The sequence below is a fragment of the Mauremys reevesii genome, linkage group 8, assembly GCF_016161935.1.
Source record: "Mauremys reevesii isolate NIE-2019 linkage group 8, ASM1616193v1, whole genome shotgun sequence".
Taxonomy (NCBI): Eukaryota; Metazoa; Chordata; order Testudines; family Geoemydidae; genus Mauremys; species Mauremys reevesii.
The window spans coordinates 49,511,142-49,532,266 of record NC_052630.1 but is presented as its reverse complement, the minus strand read 5'-3'; the positions used below and the strand labels follow the sequence as shown (position 1 = coordinate 49,532,266).

Here is a 21,125-nt window from a genome sequence, read left to right as displayed (position 1 = left end):
AGAGATTTAAACTCCCCTTGCCCACCTCCCTCAGTCCTTGCCCTGAGAACAGGAACACAGTAACTGAGACTCAGGCCCACATGTGCCCAGGCGTGGGGCCATTGCACGCAGACAACACTGCCGGACATTCCGGAGGTGATTTCTGCAGAGCAATTAGTTTGAGGAGGGAAACAAAAAATACCATCATGCTCTTGTCACAATTCCCTAACTCAGCCAGGGTCTCCACACTGTGCAGGGGACCTGGGCCGCAGCATTCTGTACTGCCTGCTCAGGACCCCTGCTGACACCAGTGGAAGGACCATGACAGCTGTTACAATAGTTCACATGGGGACCCTCTGCCAGTATCACAGGGGAAGATCAATGTGTAACCAATGGCTGTTTCTATGGCAACTGTAGTCCACCCAATAAGGCCAAGGGCAAGTGCTGCTCCTTCTTGGGGCTATTACCATCTGTCTGGAAACCACCTGCCCTCGGCCTCTTGTGCAGGGACATCTGGGTCATCATCTAAAGTGCTTCTCCACTTGTCTCTCCTGACTAGGGCTACTTGAAAACAAGGATAAAAGCTACGTTCGGCATTTCACTCCAAGCGCCCAGATAACAGGCCTGGCGCTGCAGGAGATGAGGGGAGTGGGTGGGAAGGGAAGCGGTCTCCATCCCAACCAAAGAGATGACACATTTGTCATTCATAAGTTTCCCATCTCCCATCTGGAAGGCAGCATGTGGGCATTGGCTGGGGGCACGTGACACTCGCAGGTTTATATGCATTCACCTCACTGCCGATCTCTCTTTTGCGGTTGCCATCTCCCCAGATCATACAGTTAGGCACCAGGGCTGCCTAGTCCCAGACAACAAGGACATGCTCACCCCAGTGAGTGCCCACTAGGCCTGCTGCTTTGGGCACCCCTCTGCCAAGATACACACAATTTAACCCTTTCGTCCCAGCTAAAACAGTGCATCAGTCACAGAGCGGCGAGGAAAGGGCTGCAGCATTTCTACGTAGGTGAACCTCGCCACTCACAGAGCCCAGTCTCCTCAGCTGGCTCTGCAGCCCCTCTCCCCAGAGGCTCAACCTTTTCACTCCTCCCCAGGACTCTGAGCTGTGCATGGCCAACACGCAACACTGCTCCTTTTTAGTACAGGCACCACAGCTGCAGCTACTACACAGGTGCTGGCCAGCAACCAACCACTTCTCCAGATTCCCTCTGTCCATCCCACGACCCTCTTTGTTGCTCTTCTTTCTGCCCAGCTTCTGCCCCACTCACCACTCCCCTCCACCTTGTTCTTGCTTCTGCACTGCCTGCTTTCTGGACCTGCATTCCCTACACCTGCCACTATCTGCCCAAATCCCCCTTTCACTTAGCCCCTTAACAGCCGCAGTGCTGCTTTTCAAATCAACAAGAAAAATGCTGCATAATGCGATTGGGTTGGGTGGGACTGGGGGAGGTGAAAGAGGGGTGAGAAAGCCATTATTTGAATACTGGTTCACCTCCCAGAGCCCCTCTTCTGCTGCCTTCAGTGGAAATCCTAACAAGGGGTGTTTTGGATGCAGTTTAGGACTATTTTTAGAAGTTTTATGCAGCCCCAAAGAAGGCATGTTTCCTTCTCAGTCACATATGGCCTCTTTATTTTTTTATTTCATTGAAGGCAATTAAAAGCAAAAAATAATTAGTGGGGAAGGAGAGCTAATAACTGATGATATCAAAAAAGCTCAGGTACTTAATGCCTGTTTTGCTAGATACCCAACACAACTAATATTAGCAGCAAGAAGGAAGGACTGCAAGCCAAAATAGGGAAAGAACAGGTTAGAGAATATTTAACGTTAGATGTGTTCAAATTGGCAGAGCCAGATAAAATTTATCCTAGAGTGCATAAGGAACTAGCTAAAGCAATCTCTGAATCATTAGCAATTATCTCTGAGAACTCCTGGAGGACGGGTGAGATCCCAGAGGACTGGAGAAGGGCAAGGTAGACTCAGTCCTACCTCAGCAACGGGGGCTGGATTTGGTAACCACCTCAGTTCCCTTCCAGCCCTTCATTTCTGTGATTCTATGAAAAGCAACATTTCTTGGTTCTCCATCACCTGTGAGTGAGTGACATTAAAAGTGGTTGAATTACAAGCAAATGAGCTGTCTCGAAGGCAAACCCAGCACAAGGTCAGGAATTCCTTCATCCTGGTAGGGACTGTCTGTGTCTGTGTTTGTACAGGGCCTATCACAGTGGGTCCTGCTCCAAGACAAGGGCTCCAGGTGCTACTGCAACACTACTAATGATAATAATGAGAGATGACCCCAAAGCAAATTCCTGTATGTGAGTACCTCCAAACTTTGAGGACATTCAGCTTTGGAGCAGGATCTATGGCTGGCTGCACCTCTGCAATAGGTCGAAACAAAGCCTGGAGTCCAGACACCCACAAACTTGGGAGAATAGTCACATCCAGATCTGAATTTCAGAGTCCAGGGCCATCACGGTTTGACTGCTCCTCCCTTCGCTAGCGTTACACACCCTGATGTGGCACTCAGACATCAGTCCTCACCCCACCAAGGTGGGTTTTAAGACTTAGCAGAAGCAAGACGATACCCTCAGCTGATTGCCTCAACTTTAATTCCATGTATCGCAATAGCTCAGTGCTTTACAAACACAGAACAAGACAACAGTGCCTGCCCTAAAGAATTCCCAATAAGTATAAAATAAGAGATAACAGATGGATACAGACAGATGGGGCCAGCTTTAGGGTGATTCAGCCGATTCCCCGGAATCGGGCCCGTGCCTCTAAGAGGGCCCCGCAATGTCCCGAAGGAGCTGCCGCCGAAGTCCCACCACTGTCTTCAGCGGCAGCTCAATCGCTGCCACGCTGCTGTCCCTCCACCGAAATGCCGCTGAAGGCACCGGCAGCCGATTGAGCTGCTGCCGAAGTCCCGGCACTGTTGGCGGTGGTAGGTCAATGGTTGCCACTGTCTTCGGCGGCATTTCGGCGGAAGGACCTTCCTCTGCGACAGCAATTGAACTGCTGCTGAAGACAGCGGCGGGACTTCGGCGGCAGCTCCTTCAAATTGGGCCCCGTGGTGCCTAAACCAGCCCTGCAGACAGATGAGAAGTAAAAGGAAACGATAAGACAATATTGGTCAAAATGATTGGCAGTGGACTCAGAGCACCAGTAGGCTAACTCTTTTCAAGTTTTTTGTGGGCCTCAGGTTGAAGGAGTTTTAAGGAGGGATATGAAGGAAGATGATGTATCTTTGTGGATGTTTTCAGGTAGCTCCTCACAAGCATGACGGGCAGCATGGGAGAAACCACAAATGTGCTTGTTTGAAAATTTAATCAGTGGGTGATTGAGGCTGGGCAGCACTACGGGGCACTGAGTTAGGAATACTCCCTAGTGAAGATATAGTTAAAAAGCATTTATTTGAAAATACATATACTGGAAATTGCATTCATTCTTCTCCCTCATATTCTGTGCTATTAACACTGGCTTGGAATAACTGTTGTTCTCAAAGTGTGAGTCATTCCCAAGTTTGCCCCATGATAATATACCATTTAACACCCTCCCCCTCATTCACACACACACACACACACACACACACATACACACACACAGTGTCCCACTGACTTTTGTTTACTGAACAACATTCCCGTTGTGCAGGACTAGTATTGATTATTTGCAGGACCAATGGGGTCCCACCAAGATTGGGTCCCTGTTGCACTACACATTGGACAGCCACATACAGCCCCTTCCCTGAAGAGACTGAATTGAGAAGGCAGACAAAGTGTCAGGGCTGGCACGTAGGCAGCCATGCCTAGTGGTTAGCATAGGACAGGGGGCCAGGTCACCCTGCCAGCCGGGGTTCAGAACCAGAAGGTCAGGAGCCGAGATCAGGAACCAAGAGTCAGATACCAGGAATCAAGCCGATTCAGGCAACAAGGAAGTCATGGTCAAGAGACAAGAACAGATAGCACTGGATGATCAGTCCCAAGCAGAGTGGAACCCAGCTGTACAGATGACTTCCTGTTCCTCCTTCTGTCATAAGTAGAGAGGGCAGGCCAATCAGAAGCTTTCATGTTCCACCAATGGGGGTAGAGCCTTCTGTGACAGGTGTTGGCTCTTTGGGATGTCACCTGATGTACTGGGATGCCACTGAATCAGCCTATTCTGCCATCCTGGGTCTCCTTTACCTGGCCTTGCTGGGTTAGGCTCACAAGCCTCTTCCAGACAAGCACACAGGCAGGGCCACACCCAGCTGCACAGAGAGACAGAGATCCACTTTGGAAAGATTCAGCCTTAGGGCTCGCCCCAACACTCTGGTGCCCACTCCCTTTAAGGGGGACAAACCCAGAGGTTTTATGAAATTCACCCTCCTCCCTCAATGCGGAGAGAGATGTGCACAACTTCTCTCTCCCCTCTCCCCCCACAGTTAGAAATTACATAAACTGGGTTATATTATAAATAAGAAATAAGTTTATTAACTACAAAAGGTGAATTTTAGGTGAACATAAGAGAGAACAGACAGAACAAAGCAGATTACTGACCAAATAAAGCAAAACACGCAAGCTAAGCTCAATATACTTAAGAAACAGGTTACCAAATGTAAAGTCTCACCCTAAATGTTATTTTAGGCAGGTTGCAAAGTGTCTGTGGTTCAGCGTTCCAGTTATATTCCTTTTCAGACTGGACCCCTCTCTCAGTCTGGACTCTCTCCTTGCCTTGAGGTGGCTTTAGCAGTCTTTCTTCTTGGGCAGACAGGTCATGGAGAGGAGGAGCCCTGTTTGCCTTCCTCCCCACCTTTAAATAGAATTTACATAAGGTGGGAATCCTTTGTCTCCCAAACTTGACCCCCTGTCCCTCCCAGTGGAAAGTTAAAAGAAGTTCCAAGTCAGGTTTAGTATCAGGTGACAAGACCACCTGACTCTGTAGTATCACAGTGTCCATGAGTCAGTGTATGGAGAAATTATGGAGAGTGTATGGAGTATGGAGAGTCCACAGGAAGGCCAACCCTTTTCACAGTCCATTGTCCACACTGATGGGCCATCCACCCTGTCTGGCTTTATCATTGTTGTACCCGAAGTGTTAGCAGTGGGTGTCACCCAAAGTAGCATAGTTGAAATACAGATACATAGTCAATATTCCTAACTCAGATACATAAATGATACAGGCATACAAATTGGATAATCACATTCAGTAAATTATAACCTTTCCAATGATATCTTACAAGACCTATCTGGCATAAAGTATATCTCAGTTATGTCATATTCATATCATAAGGATATTTTCTTAAATAATATGGAATGAAATGTCACACCTTCTATGTGAGCTGGTCTTCAAGAAGTCCCAGTTCGTGCTGATGCCAGGAACCCACTGGGTGGAGGATTGGAGCCTACAGACCCAGGTTTAAGAGCCACAGGTCATGACAGAAAGGAGTGGAAGGAAAGAGGCACAGAAAGGTGAAGCAGAACTGGAATTAGAATGGGGCCTCCAGGCTCCCAGCCTAATACCATGTCCACACCACAGATAAATATTGACTAGCCCCCTACAAGGAATGGATGAAAAGCTTCAGGAGAGACCATATCACACCTCATTCCAATTCTAAATGTGATCCTAGTCCCTAGACCAAGAAGAACATCATGCCCGAAGTAGCAAGATGGAGGATGGATAAGCCATGCACTCTCTGACACTCCCTGTCTATCACCTCTCCCTTTAGTTGCCCCACCCGAGGATCTGCGAGTGGCTGGGATCAGTGACAGGTCCATTGACCTGGAATGGGATGGGCCAATGGCAGTGACAGAATATGTGATCTCCTACCAGCCAGTGGTGCCGGGGGGCCTTCAGCTCCAGCAACGGGTGCCCGGGGACTGGAGCGCGGTCAACATTAAGGAGCTGGAGCCGAGCCAAACATATAACATCAGCATCTACGCTGTCATCAGCGACATCCTTAGCGTCCCCATCACTACCAAGGTGACTACCCGTAAGTATTGCTTCTCCACCGTATAATTTTATCCCTATTGGCCAGAAGTAATAGAAAGAAGAGTAGTCTCATATAGACTGTCAGATAGACAGCTATCTGTCAGATAGACAGCTTTCCCAGTCTAATACAGTTTCTGGTACATGGTTGCCATCATTTAAAATTGCTTGTTTAAGGCTGGTTGAAATTTTTCCATCAAAACTGTTTTTCAACAGAAAAGTGGGTTTTTGACAAAACTAATTTTTTTTCACAAAAAAGTGTCCACTTTCCATAGAAAATGTACAATTTTGTCAAAAACTTGAACACTTGAAAACCAAAAAGCTTTCAAGTTTTGACCAAAACCAAAAATATTTCTATTAGGAAATACTGTCACAGCACCTCCTGCCCCCATTCTCCTCCAGGACTGGATTCCCTAGCCACATTGCATCTCTCATGCTGTTCCATGGCCGGCAACTCCCAGGATGCACACGGGTGGTGGCTCAGTAAGATGGGAGGATTGTGGTGCATCATGGGAGATGTAGTCCAACAGGGAAACTTGGCCCATAGAGGAGAATGGGGACACAACATGCTAGAAATATAACTCCCATTTAGCACCTCCACAGCATTTCCAAATCAAATTTTCCTTTTTAAAACTGAAAGTTTACATCTGAAAATTTTCAGCTTTCCATTTTTTTGCTGAAAAGTTAAAATTTTCCTTGGGGGAGGGGACATTTTCCAACCAGCTCTGCTGCTTGTAAAATAATGCTTTGGTGGCACCAGGACATCTCTGAAATAAAGCTAACCCCATACAGAACTCTTCCTGAATTAAAGCTGACTGTTATTGACATAGTGCTCTTGTGGAATGAATGCCAGTGATGCCTTTGCTAATACAGAACCTGATCCAAAACCCATCAAAGTTAATGGGCATCTTTCCATTGATTTCAGTGGGGTTTGGATCAAGCATATAATGCTGTCGAAAGGAACTAAAATTCTGGTCTAAGATTGCCCTAAATGTAGTTTTCCCCTAAACCTCACAAACATGCAGGGTACAAGGCTATCTCTCATACAAGGCTGCACCTGATGCATGGATGCCTTTTCTTGTTTATTTTCCTTGAAATCTGTTTTATAATAGAGACAGACCTGAGCATCAAAAAATCACACCTACATCCCCAACAGTTGGTCTGTGATTTTGGTTCAGTCCATCTCTAGGATTGAATAATGAGAAGTGAATGTCAGGAGTTCAGATTCATTTTGAGTACACTCCTACAATTCATGGAGGACAGGTCCATCAATGACTATTAGCCAAGATGGCCAGGGATGCAACCCCACACTCTGGATTTCCCTAAACCTCCATCTGCTAGAAGCTGGGACTGGACGACAGGGGATGGATCACTCAATAATCGCCCTGTTCCGTTCATTCCCTCTGAAGCATCTGGCATCGGCCACTGTCAGATGACAGGATACTGGGCTAGATATTGGTCTGACCCACCATGGTCATTATTATGTTCTTAATTCTCAAAAGCTTATCCAAACTTATCCCCTGAAGCACTGCCCCCTCCCAACCTCCTACATAAGGCCTTTCCTTACACAGCTTTAGCGATTTGAGGTACTTCTATGGCCTTTATTACCATAATAGCTGAGCACCTCACAATCATCAGTGTGTTTCTCCTCACAGCAGCCCTGTGAATTAGGAAAGGACACATACCATTAGCTCCATTTTCCCATTGTACAGAGGGGAAGCCGAGGCACAGAGAGACTAAGTGACTTGGCCTAGGTCACAGAGGGAATCTATGTCAGAGCAAAAAACAGAACCTAGGTCTCCCAAATTCCAGGCAAGCACCCTACCCACTGGAACATTCTTCCTCTCTGTCACAGACATATCAGACACGTGGCCTTGATAATATCCACGGTGTTATTAGAAATGTGTCTGGGTGTGAAGATGGCTCATTAAAAGCATTAAAACTGCCCCTTTTTCACTTTCAACAGTGCTTTCTCCTCTCATCACTGAGTTTCCATTTGACACAGGGAACAGGGTCTTTTTTGGGGGGTTAAAATAATCCCACTTAATTTCTCTCTCTATTAAATTGATTCTGGAAATGATTCTTCCTCTTCCTGACTGACTGTCACATGCTGCCATCATGAATGCAGAGGAGAGAGGACATTGCTCACAGTAGAGCTGTCTGGAACATGGAATTTCAATCCAAGGAAAATTTTAAGGAATTGGAAAAAAATCAGGATGAAAAGGAGAAACCTCAACATTTTTCACAGGGCAGAAATTCCAGAAAAATCCATTCTGGCAGAACCAAAATGGAATTTTTCAGCTGCTCATCTTCCCTCCTGGAGGCCCATGTCAATTTCACTTTCTGCCTGCAGGGAGAACCTGAAATGGACAAGAGTCTTCCAGACAGGCTGACAGAGGTGGAGTGCCCCAACTCTCCACCTCCGCCGCTGTCAGATTTCCCATCTCCCTATCACCCTGGCTGTGGCTCCCAGGGGAAAGGGATACTGACAAGATCCTTCCAGCCAGGAAGACAGGGCACCAATCGTTTGGATTTTTCCAATGTAACTAACATTTTTCAACAAAAATGAAAATTTTCCCACAAAAAAGTTTGATTTTGAGGGGGGGAAAGGGCATTTTCCACTGGAAACTCATTCCAACAGCTGTCAGTACCTACTTCATGACGACCCCCGTCCCCTTTGACACTAGCAGTCGCGTTTATGCAGCCTGTTCCCTCCTAGATGCACATAGTCAAAGGAGAACTAAGCTGTCAGGGATGTAGGGTGTCCTGTGCCTAACGCTGTGTCATTAAAGCAGGAACAGAGACACAGCCTAGCTAATGTGATCCACATTGCTGCATTCCAGATCTCTCCACTCCACAAGGGCTGCAGTTCAAGACTATCACAGAGACCACCGTGGAGGTGCAGTGGGAGCCCTTCTCTTTCTCTTTTGACGGCTGGGAGATCAGCTTCATCCCCAAGGTAACGACAACGGGGACTGCCACGCCTCTGCCCTGCCACTGCTGGCCACCCAAAGTCAGCTCTGTGGTATAGTCACAATAATAGGTCCCTGTTTAAAGGATCAGTCACACAGAGAACAGGGCACAGTGCAGAGCTGGGTAAACACCATCGGAACAAACCCCTACTCTGCCCCCGCCCACCCACCCAAAATTAAGCACTAAAACACCAGGTCACAATCTGGATCAATTAATTTCAGCTCTGCACTGAACAGTATTTTCCATCGATCCTTGGTTTAAGGGTGTGCATCCCTATAGAGGAAATCCCATTAAAAAGATCCTACATTTACCATATAAACAAATGGGTCCTCTAGCTCTCATTCCCTCTCTTCCTCTATCTGTCCTCTTGCTCTCTTCCCTTCCTCTTTCCTTTCATCTCCTTTCTCACACCTTTCTCTCTTTCTTTTCTCCATTCTATTTTCTTTCTCCATCCCTCTTGCCCTGACTTTGATCAGACTTTTCAGAACAATTCAGCAATCGATTCATCTGTTCTAACTTATCAGTGTGAAAATGAGGCATTTGATCACCATCTCTAAAAACTTATTATAGAAACCTGCTTGGGTGTCTAAAGCTAGGCACCTCAATCCATTTTTAGCCACCCAAATATGTGGCTTGATTTTCAGAAGTATTGAGCACTTAGTAGCTCTCAGACACCAAGCAGCCTAAATCACAATTACAAGTAATTCTGGCTGCAAAATTGTAACTACAATTATAGAACAGATACAATTTGTGCTTGCAAAAATGAAGGTTGAGGGCTGAAACTGTTGCCCTAAATTTCAAACATTTTATCTGCATAGACAAAACAACAATAAAGTTGTCATTGATGCTATATTTAATATTTATTCTCAGTTATTGTACCACTTGTATGGAACTACAGCTAAAATTGTATCTGGCACCTCTCTACAAGCATATCCTACACATCTTACAATAAAAGAAATGTGGATGAAGAGCTCAATTATATTGCCTTGACTCAGGAAAAACTCCCACTGAAGTAAACAAAGGTTCTGTGAAATAAAGAACTGCAGAACTGGGCCCCTGGAGGTGTGAAAACATACAATCAGAACCAGTACAAAAACAAAATAAAGATGAGCAGAAATTGACAAAAACAACTTTTTTTTCTAACTTTGGTTTCCAGAAGGACTGGATGGATATTTTTGTAATTTTATGTGTACACACACAAAAGCAAAATTATCTTATGAGTCGCAGTTCATGTATTGCATTTATAAACCCAGAGGAAATTTTCATTCAAAATCAAAACCACTAAAAAATAAGAAATTCTAATGGAAACACTACCAGAATCTTAAGTGAACTAAACTCGCATATCTACAAACACTAGTGAATCAATCATTACAACATAAGGATTGACATGAATGCTAGGATATCCATTTTAAGATGGAGAAACAGAGTCTCAGAAGTGCACTTGGCTGTCTCACCCAATTGTTTGTGAAGATCACCATCCCTCCCTAAAGTCACTGCACAGTCCTAATGTTCATGGCTCTGTCCCATGTCCCAAGGAAATAGTCCCTTGTTTGTCTCAGGCATGACAGTGCAGGGTCGCAATGCATCCAGACTTGATGCCACAAGTAGTCCTTGACATCTTAACTTGACATCATGAGGTGGAGCCACAAACGTAATTATGTCACAATCCAATGCAATCTGTGACATTTTATTTCGGCCTGCACAAGAAAGACAAACCACTGGCCACCATTTTCCTATTAGACCTTAGTCCACATTATACAAACGCAGTTTAATTTTCCCAAGCAGCTACAGTAACTCCTCACTTAACATTGTAGTTATGTTCCTGAAAAATACAACTTTAAGTTAAACAAATCCAATTTTCCCATAAGATTTAATGTAAATGCGGGGGTTTAGGTTCCAAGGACATTTGGGGGGGGCAGACAAAAGGCATTATATACAGTACAGTACTGTACGGTGGTAAGGAGGTGCCCCTGGCTTACCCCTGGGGCTCAGGGCTGGGAGTGCAGGGTCTGGGAGGGAGTTAGGGTGCAGGAGGGCGCTCAGGGTGGGGGTACAGGAGGAGGCTCAGGGCTGGGGCAGGGAGGAGGTACAGAGCAATTACCTGGGGCAGCTCCTATTTGGTGCAGGGGGTGTGCAGGTGGCTCTGCTCAGCGCGGCACCACCCCCATGGCCGCGATTCTGGGAGCCGTGATTCTGGGAGCTGCCCGCCCCCACAGGCCAGAGAGAAGTGGCCCTTTGAAGGGGAAAGCGCCGCTTCTCTCCGGCCGCTGGCTGCACGGCTGCCCCTGCTCCTCCTGAGTCCTCCAGCCCGTGCTCGCAGGGCCGCATTCCAAAAGGGGCTTTAGAGCTGCAGGCCAGGGCCCCATGACCCCCTTAGCCCAGGGCCCTAAAGCCCCTGCGTTCCAGGTGGCCCTGCCTGCCGGGGGTGGGGGTGGGCGAGAGCTTCCCCACTTGCTGCCTCCCCCCCAGAAAGTCCTACGCACCGGGAGGGAGGAAGGGAGAGGGAGGAGGTGGAGAAGAGGAACTTGTGCAATGCTCCCTTGTAAAATCAGCCAAACAACGTTATAAGGGAGCATTGCACAACTTTAAACAAGTATGTTCCCTAATAGAGCAGCGACGTAGCTTTGAAACAACGTTAAGTGGGAGGACGTTAAGTGAGGAGTTACTGTACAGGTACAAGTAACACCTTGGAATGAAACAGGACAGGTACAGTAGAAAAAGTTTGCGAGGCATCTGAATTTTATAAACAGTGGTGCTCTACATGATAGGAGAAATAATAATCACGCTGCGGTGTGTGATTAATAAAGACAGGCAAGTCCCTCCAGTGGCTTTGAAAATCTCAGCCTAAATGCATTATCTGTAAATTTCAAGTGAACTTTTCAGGTCAAATGTATCCCAACTTTAAATTTTGTAAAACTCAATTCTTAAAATCCTAAAACCAACAGAAACATTTCCAAGGTATTTTAAAACATTCCAAATAGTAATATTTCCCTCCAAAACATCACAGCATTGCACTGCCATTGAAAGTGCAAAGCGACTAGACACTGACTATAACTAAAATGAAACTGACCAGCTATTTTCATTGTTTAGTGGAAAGAAATGCAAACATTTAAACAAACAGCATCAAGAGTGAAAAGTAAATATAAGCAACAGCAGTAATATCACATTAACTTTAAAGCTGTGGTTTATGTGGCTATGAAAGTAGGATACCATTTCTTTCTGCGCACTGTACCTCATATTTCTAAGGACTCTGTGTGAGACAGCAACTCTTTTGTTCTCACAATCCCTGCAGACTGCTATAGAGATAGATCCCCTGTGCTCTTGTAAGGAGACTTTAATTCTGGTCTTTCTTGTTGCTGTTGCTCCATAATATAAAATAAAAGTGATTTCAGATGGCATATATATGGTGGCTCTGTGTGAAAGGAAAAAACACAATGAGACTTGCAGCAATAGTGGGAACGGCTCTGCAAAACAACAGAGCTAAGAGAAAACGACAAAGCCACAAAGAGGTTAAAAAAAAGAAAAGAATATTAGAAAAGGTAAAACGGCAATTTAGGGGTAAAGTGGAAGATTTCTAGTTTCATGAGAAAAGGAAGACTGTGAATGGAAATCTATGTGCAAAGATTTGCTTAGTATATTATTAGTGAAGACAATGACAAGAAAAGTTTCATTTGGCTAACACTGGCAGGAAAGGTGACATTTACAGTTGCTTAAAGACTTATGTTTTCCAGAGGAAATACATGGAGTATAAAGACTTAATAGAGATACTTCAAAAGCATTGTGCCAAAAACAAAGGCCTTGCAGTTTCATAGCTATATATAAACCACAAGAGACTCCTGGCAGCCGAGAAGTGCCAGCAAAGAGAGAGGACTGAATCCTGGACCCTTTTCACTGCCTGTTCTCATGTGGAGTCGATCTACCAGCTTGAACATGCACACATATGCACACTAGATAAAAACGGGAATTGAGAAAAATGCTGTCTGCCCACCAGCCATCTGGAAGCAACAACTGAGGGGTGAGCGGCATGAGCTGCATCTGACTCTGTGAGCCACTGCTGGCTGCGCGGGGGCATTGGGACACTTGGCAAAAGAGTCCGCCCATCCTGAGGCATGTAATATCTTTTGGACGGACTGTACAGCCCTTATGCACATTTATGAGCACTGCCCCAGACCTTCAGGCCCATTGAAAACAATGGGAATAATTGAATGAGTAAGATGTCACTACTGTGAATAAGGGTCACTTATGAAACAGACATGCAGGGAGTATGTAAGTTTTCCCCAGGTGGGTACATTGTCCCCAGTGATTGTTGATCCTCTATATTTGGGGCCATGTTGACCTGGCATCTAACCCCATTATCTTCTCCAACTACTACATCCTTTTAATACGTTACCAGTTTCAGACTCCCCCCTCCCCAACTTTTTGTGCGGATTTCTTTTTTAATCTCCCTAGAACAACGAAGGTGGAGTCATCGCACAGCTTCCTAGCAGTGTCACCACTTTTAACCAGACAGGACTGAAGCCTGGGGAAGAATACATCGTCAATGTGGTAGCCCTCAAGGAGCAAGCCAGGAGCCCCCCAACCTCCGACAGCATCTCCACCTGTGAGTGACTCCATCCTTTAGCCCTCGGGCATGCTCTGTCTTTCCAGACCCAGAACAGGGCATGGTCCCAGTCTTGTGTAGCTATCCTTTCACCTCCAGATCAGCAGGTCAGATCTAATCCAGTTCGGCACAGGCTGAAGGCTGGTATCACCTGAGAGTTGGGATCATTCGAGCCAAGTGAAATGAGGTGCTGGTCTCAATACAGATCCCAGCGGATGTGCGTTCATATCACAGAAAACACCAACACAATTGGCATTAATTGGCAGTTTCATCAGAGGAACCAAGGAATGAATAGGCCCTGGAGACTGAACTCCCCTCTCACCATCAGGGGCGGCTCTAGGAATTTTGCCGCCCCAAGCACGGCGGCACACCGCTGGGGGGCGCTCTGGCAGTCGCCGGTCCCGCGGCTCCGGTAGACCTCCTGCAGACGTGCCTGCGGAGGGTCCGCTGGTCCCGTGGCTCCGGTGGAGCATCCGCAGGCACGCCTGCGGGAGGTCCACCACGCCACGGACCAGGACTCCTCTCTGACACGTGCGCGGAGTCCACGCCCCCGCCCCGCCCCGCTCCGAGGCGCAGCGCGCGCCCGCCCACCCCACCCACACACACGCGCCCAGGGCACTGGGCCTGGTCTGCTCACCATTAGGTGTGAGTCAGACAGAGCATGGGGGCATGATGGGGGGGGGGTGGGGGGTGTGGGTTACATTTCTGCTGCCAATGTTGTACTAGTTCCCTGGTTAACAAGAAGAATTCAGTCCCCAGGGTTTTGTTCATACATCTTTCACCAACAATACAGTCAAACTATGGGCCAAATCCCCAGCTGGTGTAAATCAGTGTAGCTCCATTGGCTTAAAACTGAAACGTTTTTAACCTCTGAAAAGATGCAGGTTTGGGTTTGCTTGGAGGGTCAGGTGAGGATTCTGATCATTTTATCCAAATACACCCTCCTTATCAAGGGTAACTTGCAACACTGGATTTACTCTCTGCTAGATAAACTCAGAGGGCAAATTCACCCATGGAGTAACACCATTGACTTACACCAGGGATTACTTCGGTCTACATCATTTCTGCAAGGAAAGTAATAATTAATGACAGCTCTGGACTGGAACATCAGAGTCAAATCCTCCCACTTTGAACTTGGGGGAAAGTCAGACACAAATGCAAATTCTGTGGCACAGGCCCAGTTATGCTAATAACACCTGACTGAGCTGTACAATTTCAGTCTCAAAGACACACTAAAGATGGATGAACTTCTAAACTGAATGATGATTTGGGTTAAACAAATGGCCAGAAATCTGGGGGCTTAAGTGAACGATCCAATTCCATGTGGGCTGCAAACTGGGTGCAGAAGCACTGCAAGAACAGCCCCTCTCCCAGTATTTTGACACTTCTTTTGTACCTAAACCCCTTTGTGGAAGACTCAGTGAGCTTGATAACAGCAAAGGGAAAATTAATTCCCCTCACTGTTGCATAGAACTCACATGCTTCCTTTCCTTCTCCTTTCTCCCCCAGACTCCCCAGTGCATCCTGGGAACTGTAGTTCCTGGGCTCAAAGCTCCAGGACCCATGTAGGAACAAACTTACAGACTGGGATAACTATCTGACCCTAGCTAGCAGGGGCGGCTCTAGGAATTTCGCCACCCCAAGCATGGCGGCACGCTGCGGGGGGCGCTCTGGCGGTCGCCGGTCCCGCGGCTCTGGTGGACCTCCTGCAGACGTGCCTGCGGAGGGTCCGCTGGTCCCACGGCTCCAGTGGAGCATCCGCAGGCACGCCTGCGGGAGGTCCACCAGAGCCGCGGGACCAGCAGGCCCTCTGCAGGCACTCCTGCGGGAGATCCACCGGAGCCGCCTGCCACCCTTCCAGGACCGGCAGAGCGCCCCCCACGGCATGCCGCCCCAAGCACGCGCTTGGCGCGCTGGGGTCTGGTGCCGGCCCTGCTAGCTAGATACAATTCCCCCCACTCCTGGCCTGATGCTCGTGTAGGGAAAACATGGAGAAATGTTAACTGAGCTCAAACAAGGACCAGTTTGGGTTCTAAGTGAAGGCTCAGATCAATTATTGTTCTGTCCAAGTAAGTTTCCCCCCTCTAGTGATCTCACCTTAGGCACATTTCTGAGGTTGGAGTGTTCCCAGTTCCCCAAAAGCGCTTGTACCAGTGTAGACCACCAGCACACCCAGATAACACGTTAAGATCCAAATCCTGGGAGGTGCTGAACATAAGAACGGCCATATTGGGTCAGACCAAAGGTCCCTCTAGCCCACCATCTCATCTTCCGACAGTGGCCAATGCCAGGTGCCCCAGAGGGAGTGAACAGAACAGATAATCGTCATTCCCAGCTTCACATTGATAGACTCAGGTCTCTTCAGAACCAATTTTTTATGCCAGTCACAAGCCCACCAGTTTCCCCCACAAACAGACGAGATTAGAGTCTCCAGGTGTGTACACGGAGAGCCAATTAACCCTTTCATTGCTGAGTCAAAGGTAACACTGGGCAAAGCACATATCTAAGTTCTCACTCTGAATCCTTCCAAGCCAGTCAGATAGCTCCCTCTGGCCACAACATTTACAAACAGAAACACACATTTAAACAGCTCTGTGAAGGTTACAAAGAGACGTGTTCTAATGAGGTTGCTGACTCGGGCTTTAATGGAGCTGGAGACTGAAGGGCTCCTAGGAAAGTTATCCTAAAAAGCACAGTATAACGGAGAGGTCTCTACAGTCAGCACAGGAGGGTCTTTCTAACATTAGAGGAGAGAATCTATCATCTTCCTGCAGATGTTAGTCTACTTGATCTCCGCAAATAAACACAAATTCTTTCCTATTGCTTTGTTTGTGTGTTTGGCAGCTGCTTGAGTAACATGGCTTAACAGAGACACCTACTGGTCATGACTAAATGTTTTCATTCCCCTAACTAGTGAAGCTGTTACACATAGAGCAGCCTCAAACTCACAGTGCTTTCAGTTCATAAGGGATCGTGCAAAGTAGATTAGTAGATTCATAAATCTTCAGGCCAGAAGGGCCTCTGGCAAAACACAAGCCACAGAATTTCACCCCACAATCCCCTCCTCGAACTCAACAATATGTGGTTCTTGATAGGCTCCAACTGCAAAGAGATGGATTCAAGCTGCTGGATCCCAGCTTTCCCAGCATGTGGGGGTTTAAATCTGGGGGTTGGTTTGGCTTGGCCCATTATACAGAGAGGAGTCAGCCACAGAGTCTGGATCTGGATATGACTGCTCTTAAAGCTTCAGAGATTTCTGAATCTGGAGATTTGGTTGACCATCTCTAATGTGAGCCTTTCTGTTCTGTTTTGGTTTATGGGAGGGTGGAACCCCATCCATTTGGTTTTAAGTTGCAATGAACCCAAAATCTCAGCGTGAAGCTCAGCTGAAACATCCAAAACTTTTCTTGTTTTGAGCAGAAACAGGATTTTCCACTCAAAGCCATTGTGCAGTCCAGGCGCACCAACCTTTCAGAAACCCCAGTTGGTGTGGCTGGAACCGGTGTAGTTCAAACTTTCTTCGCTGAAGTTTTGCCCAGCTCTGGTCACAAGGAATTCACCAGATTCGAGACAGACTGCTGACCAGGTTACAGTCCATTAACACTCCCATGTTACATGTTCACATGGAGGCTGGTATTTTCAAAGCTGCATAAGGGAGCTAGATGCCCAAATCCCATTGAATTTCATTGAGGTTTGGGAACCTAACCCTCTTAGGCAGCTTTGAAAATCCAAGCCAAAAATGCAAGCTCAGCATTTTCTGCAGTAGCAACAGCAATTTCCATGGCTGAAAACTGTTGATTTTTTTAGCCAATAATTAGTCTATCCACCTAAGCAGAAAACCATGCAGGACTTGGAGGCATTGCCCCATTAATATAACACCGACAATCTTAATCCACTAAACTAATTTGGAATAAGATTCCCTGTTCTGGAATAAGAGCATCCACATTTGCAGTTAATCAGGAAGAGCTATTTTAGAAAAACTGTGTGTGTAGAAACCTCTTAGATCACCCCAACACCTCAGCCCCCTCTGAAGATCTAGATATTCAGCATATGTTTATTATCCAATGAAACCTGTCCAACATAGAAAATTCACTTAAAAAAAATACCACATTTGCTTTGCACTAACTAAACCCTGGCTTAAAAGGCCAGCACATTTAGTACTAATTACAGAATACAATTTAGGCTGTCACTAGTAAAACTAACAAACAAACAAGCCCCCATACAATATGAACCTGAATTATAGATCTCAGATCCCCAGGTAGAAAAAAAGTCTCAGAACTGGCTGTGCAGCAGGCACTGCATGTTAATGCTGCTACAGTACATGAACAATACAGAGATGCTTGGCTCCTGAGCAGCTAGAATCAAACAGCATCAACCCAGAATTTGAACCCAAACTTTTCACCGGATAACTTTTTTCTTTAGATTATTTTTTATTTCCATGTGGTCCCTGCACTTCTGGATTTCTTCTAAGAGAGGAAGTAGAAATGTCAACATAACCTTGTGGGATTTCCAGATCAAACAGGGAGCAATGGAAATCCCAGGAGGTATTCCTTCTCTCTTGAAAGTTCAAGCCCAATTATTCCAAGCTCTAGAGATCTGGCTACAACTCCTCTCTCTTTGTAAAGGATGGGTAGAACCTCTGGGATATTGTAACTAATGTCAAGCTTTGAAAAGTCTCTTGAAAGTGCTAGTTGTTTTCTCAACTCTTCTCATATTTTCAGCACACTGGAAATCCACAGATTATTAAAAATTGGCTGACAGGTGCCAAAATGTAATTGTAAATGGGGAATTATCATTAAGCCTGGATGTTTCTAGGAGGGTCCTGCAGGGATCAGTTCTTGGCCCTAGGCTATTTAACATTTTTACAGACCTGGAAGAAAACATAAAGTCATACTGGTAAAGGTTACAGATGACACAAAGATAGGGGAAGCAGTAAATAATGAAGAGAAGAGGTCATTGATACAGAGCGATCTGGATCTCAAAGAATATGCATTTTAATATGACCAAATGTAAGATCATACATCTGGGACTAAATAATGCAGGCTTTACTTACAGAATGGGGGACTCTATCCTGGAAAGCAGCAACTCTGAAAAGAACTTAGTGGTAATGGTGGATAATCAGCTGAACATGAGCTTCCCATGCAACACTGTTGGCCAAAGGGGCTAATATGATCCTTGGATGTAGAAACAGGGGAATATTGAGTAGGAGTAGGGAGATGATATTTTCTCTGTATTTGGCACTGGTGTGACCACTCTTGGAACACTGTCCAGTTCTTGAGTCCACAATTCAAGAAGGATGCTGATAAATTGGAGAAGGTTCAGAGAAGAGCCATGAGAATGATTAGATGTTTGGAAAACCTGCCTTATAGTGAAAGATTGCACAGGAGTTGAATCTGTTTAGTTTAACAAAGAGAAGCTTAAGGGGTGACTTGATCACAATCTATAATAACTGACATGGGTAACAGAACTCTTCAGCCTAGCAGAAAAAGGTCTGACAAGGTAGAACGGCTATATGTTGAAGCTAGACAAATTCAGACTAGTGAGGGCAATTAATATTTGGAACAACTTACTAAGAGTTGTGGTGGGTTCTCCATCTGTGGGAATTTTTAAATCAAGATAGATTTTTAAATCTTTTTCTAAAAGATCTGCTTTAGTTCAAACAGGAATTGCTTCAGGGAAGTTCTCTGGCCTCTGCTATACAGGAGGCCAGATTAGATGATCACAATGGTCCCTTCTGGCCTTGGAATCTATGATGTATGGCTTACTCTTCTTGGTTTAGTCCCACTCCATATGAATCTTGGCATATCGGAAGAAGGTTCCCATGAACACCCTAAACCTGAACCAAACCCAAGAATCTATTCAGATCTATCCACCCTTTAACAGACCCCTTCCCCTACATCCTATTGCTTGGCAGCCACAAACAACTCATCTAGCCAGCATGGCATAGCCTGGTGGCCTCTCTCTCATCCACAGACCCTGAGCTGGGATCTTGGGTCACAACTCACATTAGTTTTTGTCCTCCTGCTATTGCCCGGATACTAGGTTGAAAGTGGTGATGGGCCATTTCAAATATCAGATGTAGCGAGACTGTGCCCTCTCTTTCCCCAGGGCCAGATGCCAAGCAATTGACATGTTTTCTGTCTGTGTTTAACTCCCTGAACTAACATGCTTCTTTGGTGTCCAGTAATTGATGGGCCAACCCAAATCCTGGTGCGAGACGTTTCAGACACGGTGGCCTTCGTGGAGTGGACCCCGCCCCGAGCTAAAGTAGACTACATCCTGCTGAAGTATGGCCTGGTGAATGGTGAAGGGGGGAAGACCACGTTCCGACTGCAGCCTCCCCTGAGCCAGTACTCGATGCAGGCCCTGAGGCCCGGCTCACAGTACGAAGTCTCTATCTCCGGGGTCCGAGGGACCAACGAGAGTGACCCTGCTGTCACCACCTTCACAACAGGTACGTCGGTGCCATTTAAAAGGCTAGTTAGAGTCTAGTCCACTACGCAGCCAGCCATCAAGAGACCCACACAACAAATAGGTTGACTCACTGGATGACGGATGAACAGATTGACTTGAATCTGTGATGCACAGGCTGACACCCAGCTGCCCTCACAAATAGATTGATTCCCTTTCTGACAGACTTATCAGGGCCTTCACTGACTGCCCCCACAAACAGGCCAATGCCCTGACTGACAGACACACCCAGCTAGCTGGCTAGTTCATGGACTGACAGACTGGGTAGGCAACTGGCTTTAACACAATGGACTGCCAGACAGACGCTGCCACACTAAACGCACTTCCTCTACTCATAACGGGAGTAGAGCCTCTTTCCTTCAGGATCACGCCCAGTGTCTTCTCCTCTTACTAGAGCAGTGACCAGACACAACGTCTCACTCCTCCACTGCCATCTGCTGCCTGTATGCGCACGGCTGAACCAACACCACTGAGCTCCATGAGACCTGTCTTATGACAGCCTTCGATATAAGCCAATTGTACTGTGACTCTCTGACTCACTGCATAATCTCTGATTCTGCATAGTATCAGGGTAAATACTTCTTGGGTAAAGGATTTTTCTACTCTGACAGATCTGTATGGTATCTCTGTATGTTTCCCTCTACAGTATATACTCATCTATCAGAATTTTACAGTACGTACTTGTCTCTCTTTCTATCGACAGAATCTGTTTGCCTGTCCTATTTGCAATATGTATTTGGCAGGAGAAAAAAATCCTAGGTCTGCAGTGTAATACAATGGTTTAGATTCTCAGCTGGTATAAATCGGTGTAGTTCTATTGAAGTCAATGGAGCTATGCTGATTTTTGCCCAGCAAGTATTGCATTAAGGTAATGCTTTGTAACCCAGAGATATTGATTCGCTGCAAGATGCAACAAGGTACAGGAATTAACTTCCATGAGTGTACGTTGTGCGCCTGGATCCAGAGCTGCATTTTCCCAAAGTTCAGACCTATGTTTTAGTACAGCCCACATCCCCGTAGTATGTAAGCACACCACAAGGGCATGGGTTTGGGTTATTACAGTGATAGGAGCCAGCCCCTGCCAGTTCAAAGAACATTCAGGTCTTCAGAGTAGTTTGAGCCCATAAC

General features: G+C 46.3%; 1 protein-coding gene across 1 annotated transcript in view; it reads left to right on the top strand.

The window, feature by feature from the left end:
• TNR (tenascin R) overlaps window positions 1-21,125 on the top strand; it is a 314,626-nt gene that overhangs the window by 255,303 nt on the left and 38,198 nt on the right. The window contains exons 6-9 of the mRNA XM_039483709.1: window positions 5,694-5,957; window positions 8,797-8,912; window positions 13,376-13,526; window positions 19,711-19,980. Of these exons, the coding sequence (XP_039339643.1) occupies window positions 5,694-5,957; window positions 8,797-8,912; window positions 13,376-13,526; window positions 19,711-19,980 (801 nt within the window). The remainder of the gene's footprint in view (window positions 1-5,693; window positions 5,958-8,796; window positions 8,913-13,375; window positions 13,527-19,710; window positions 19,981-21,125) is intronic.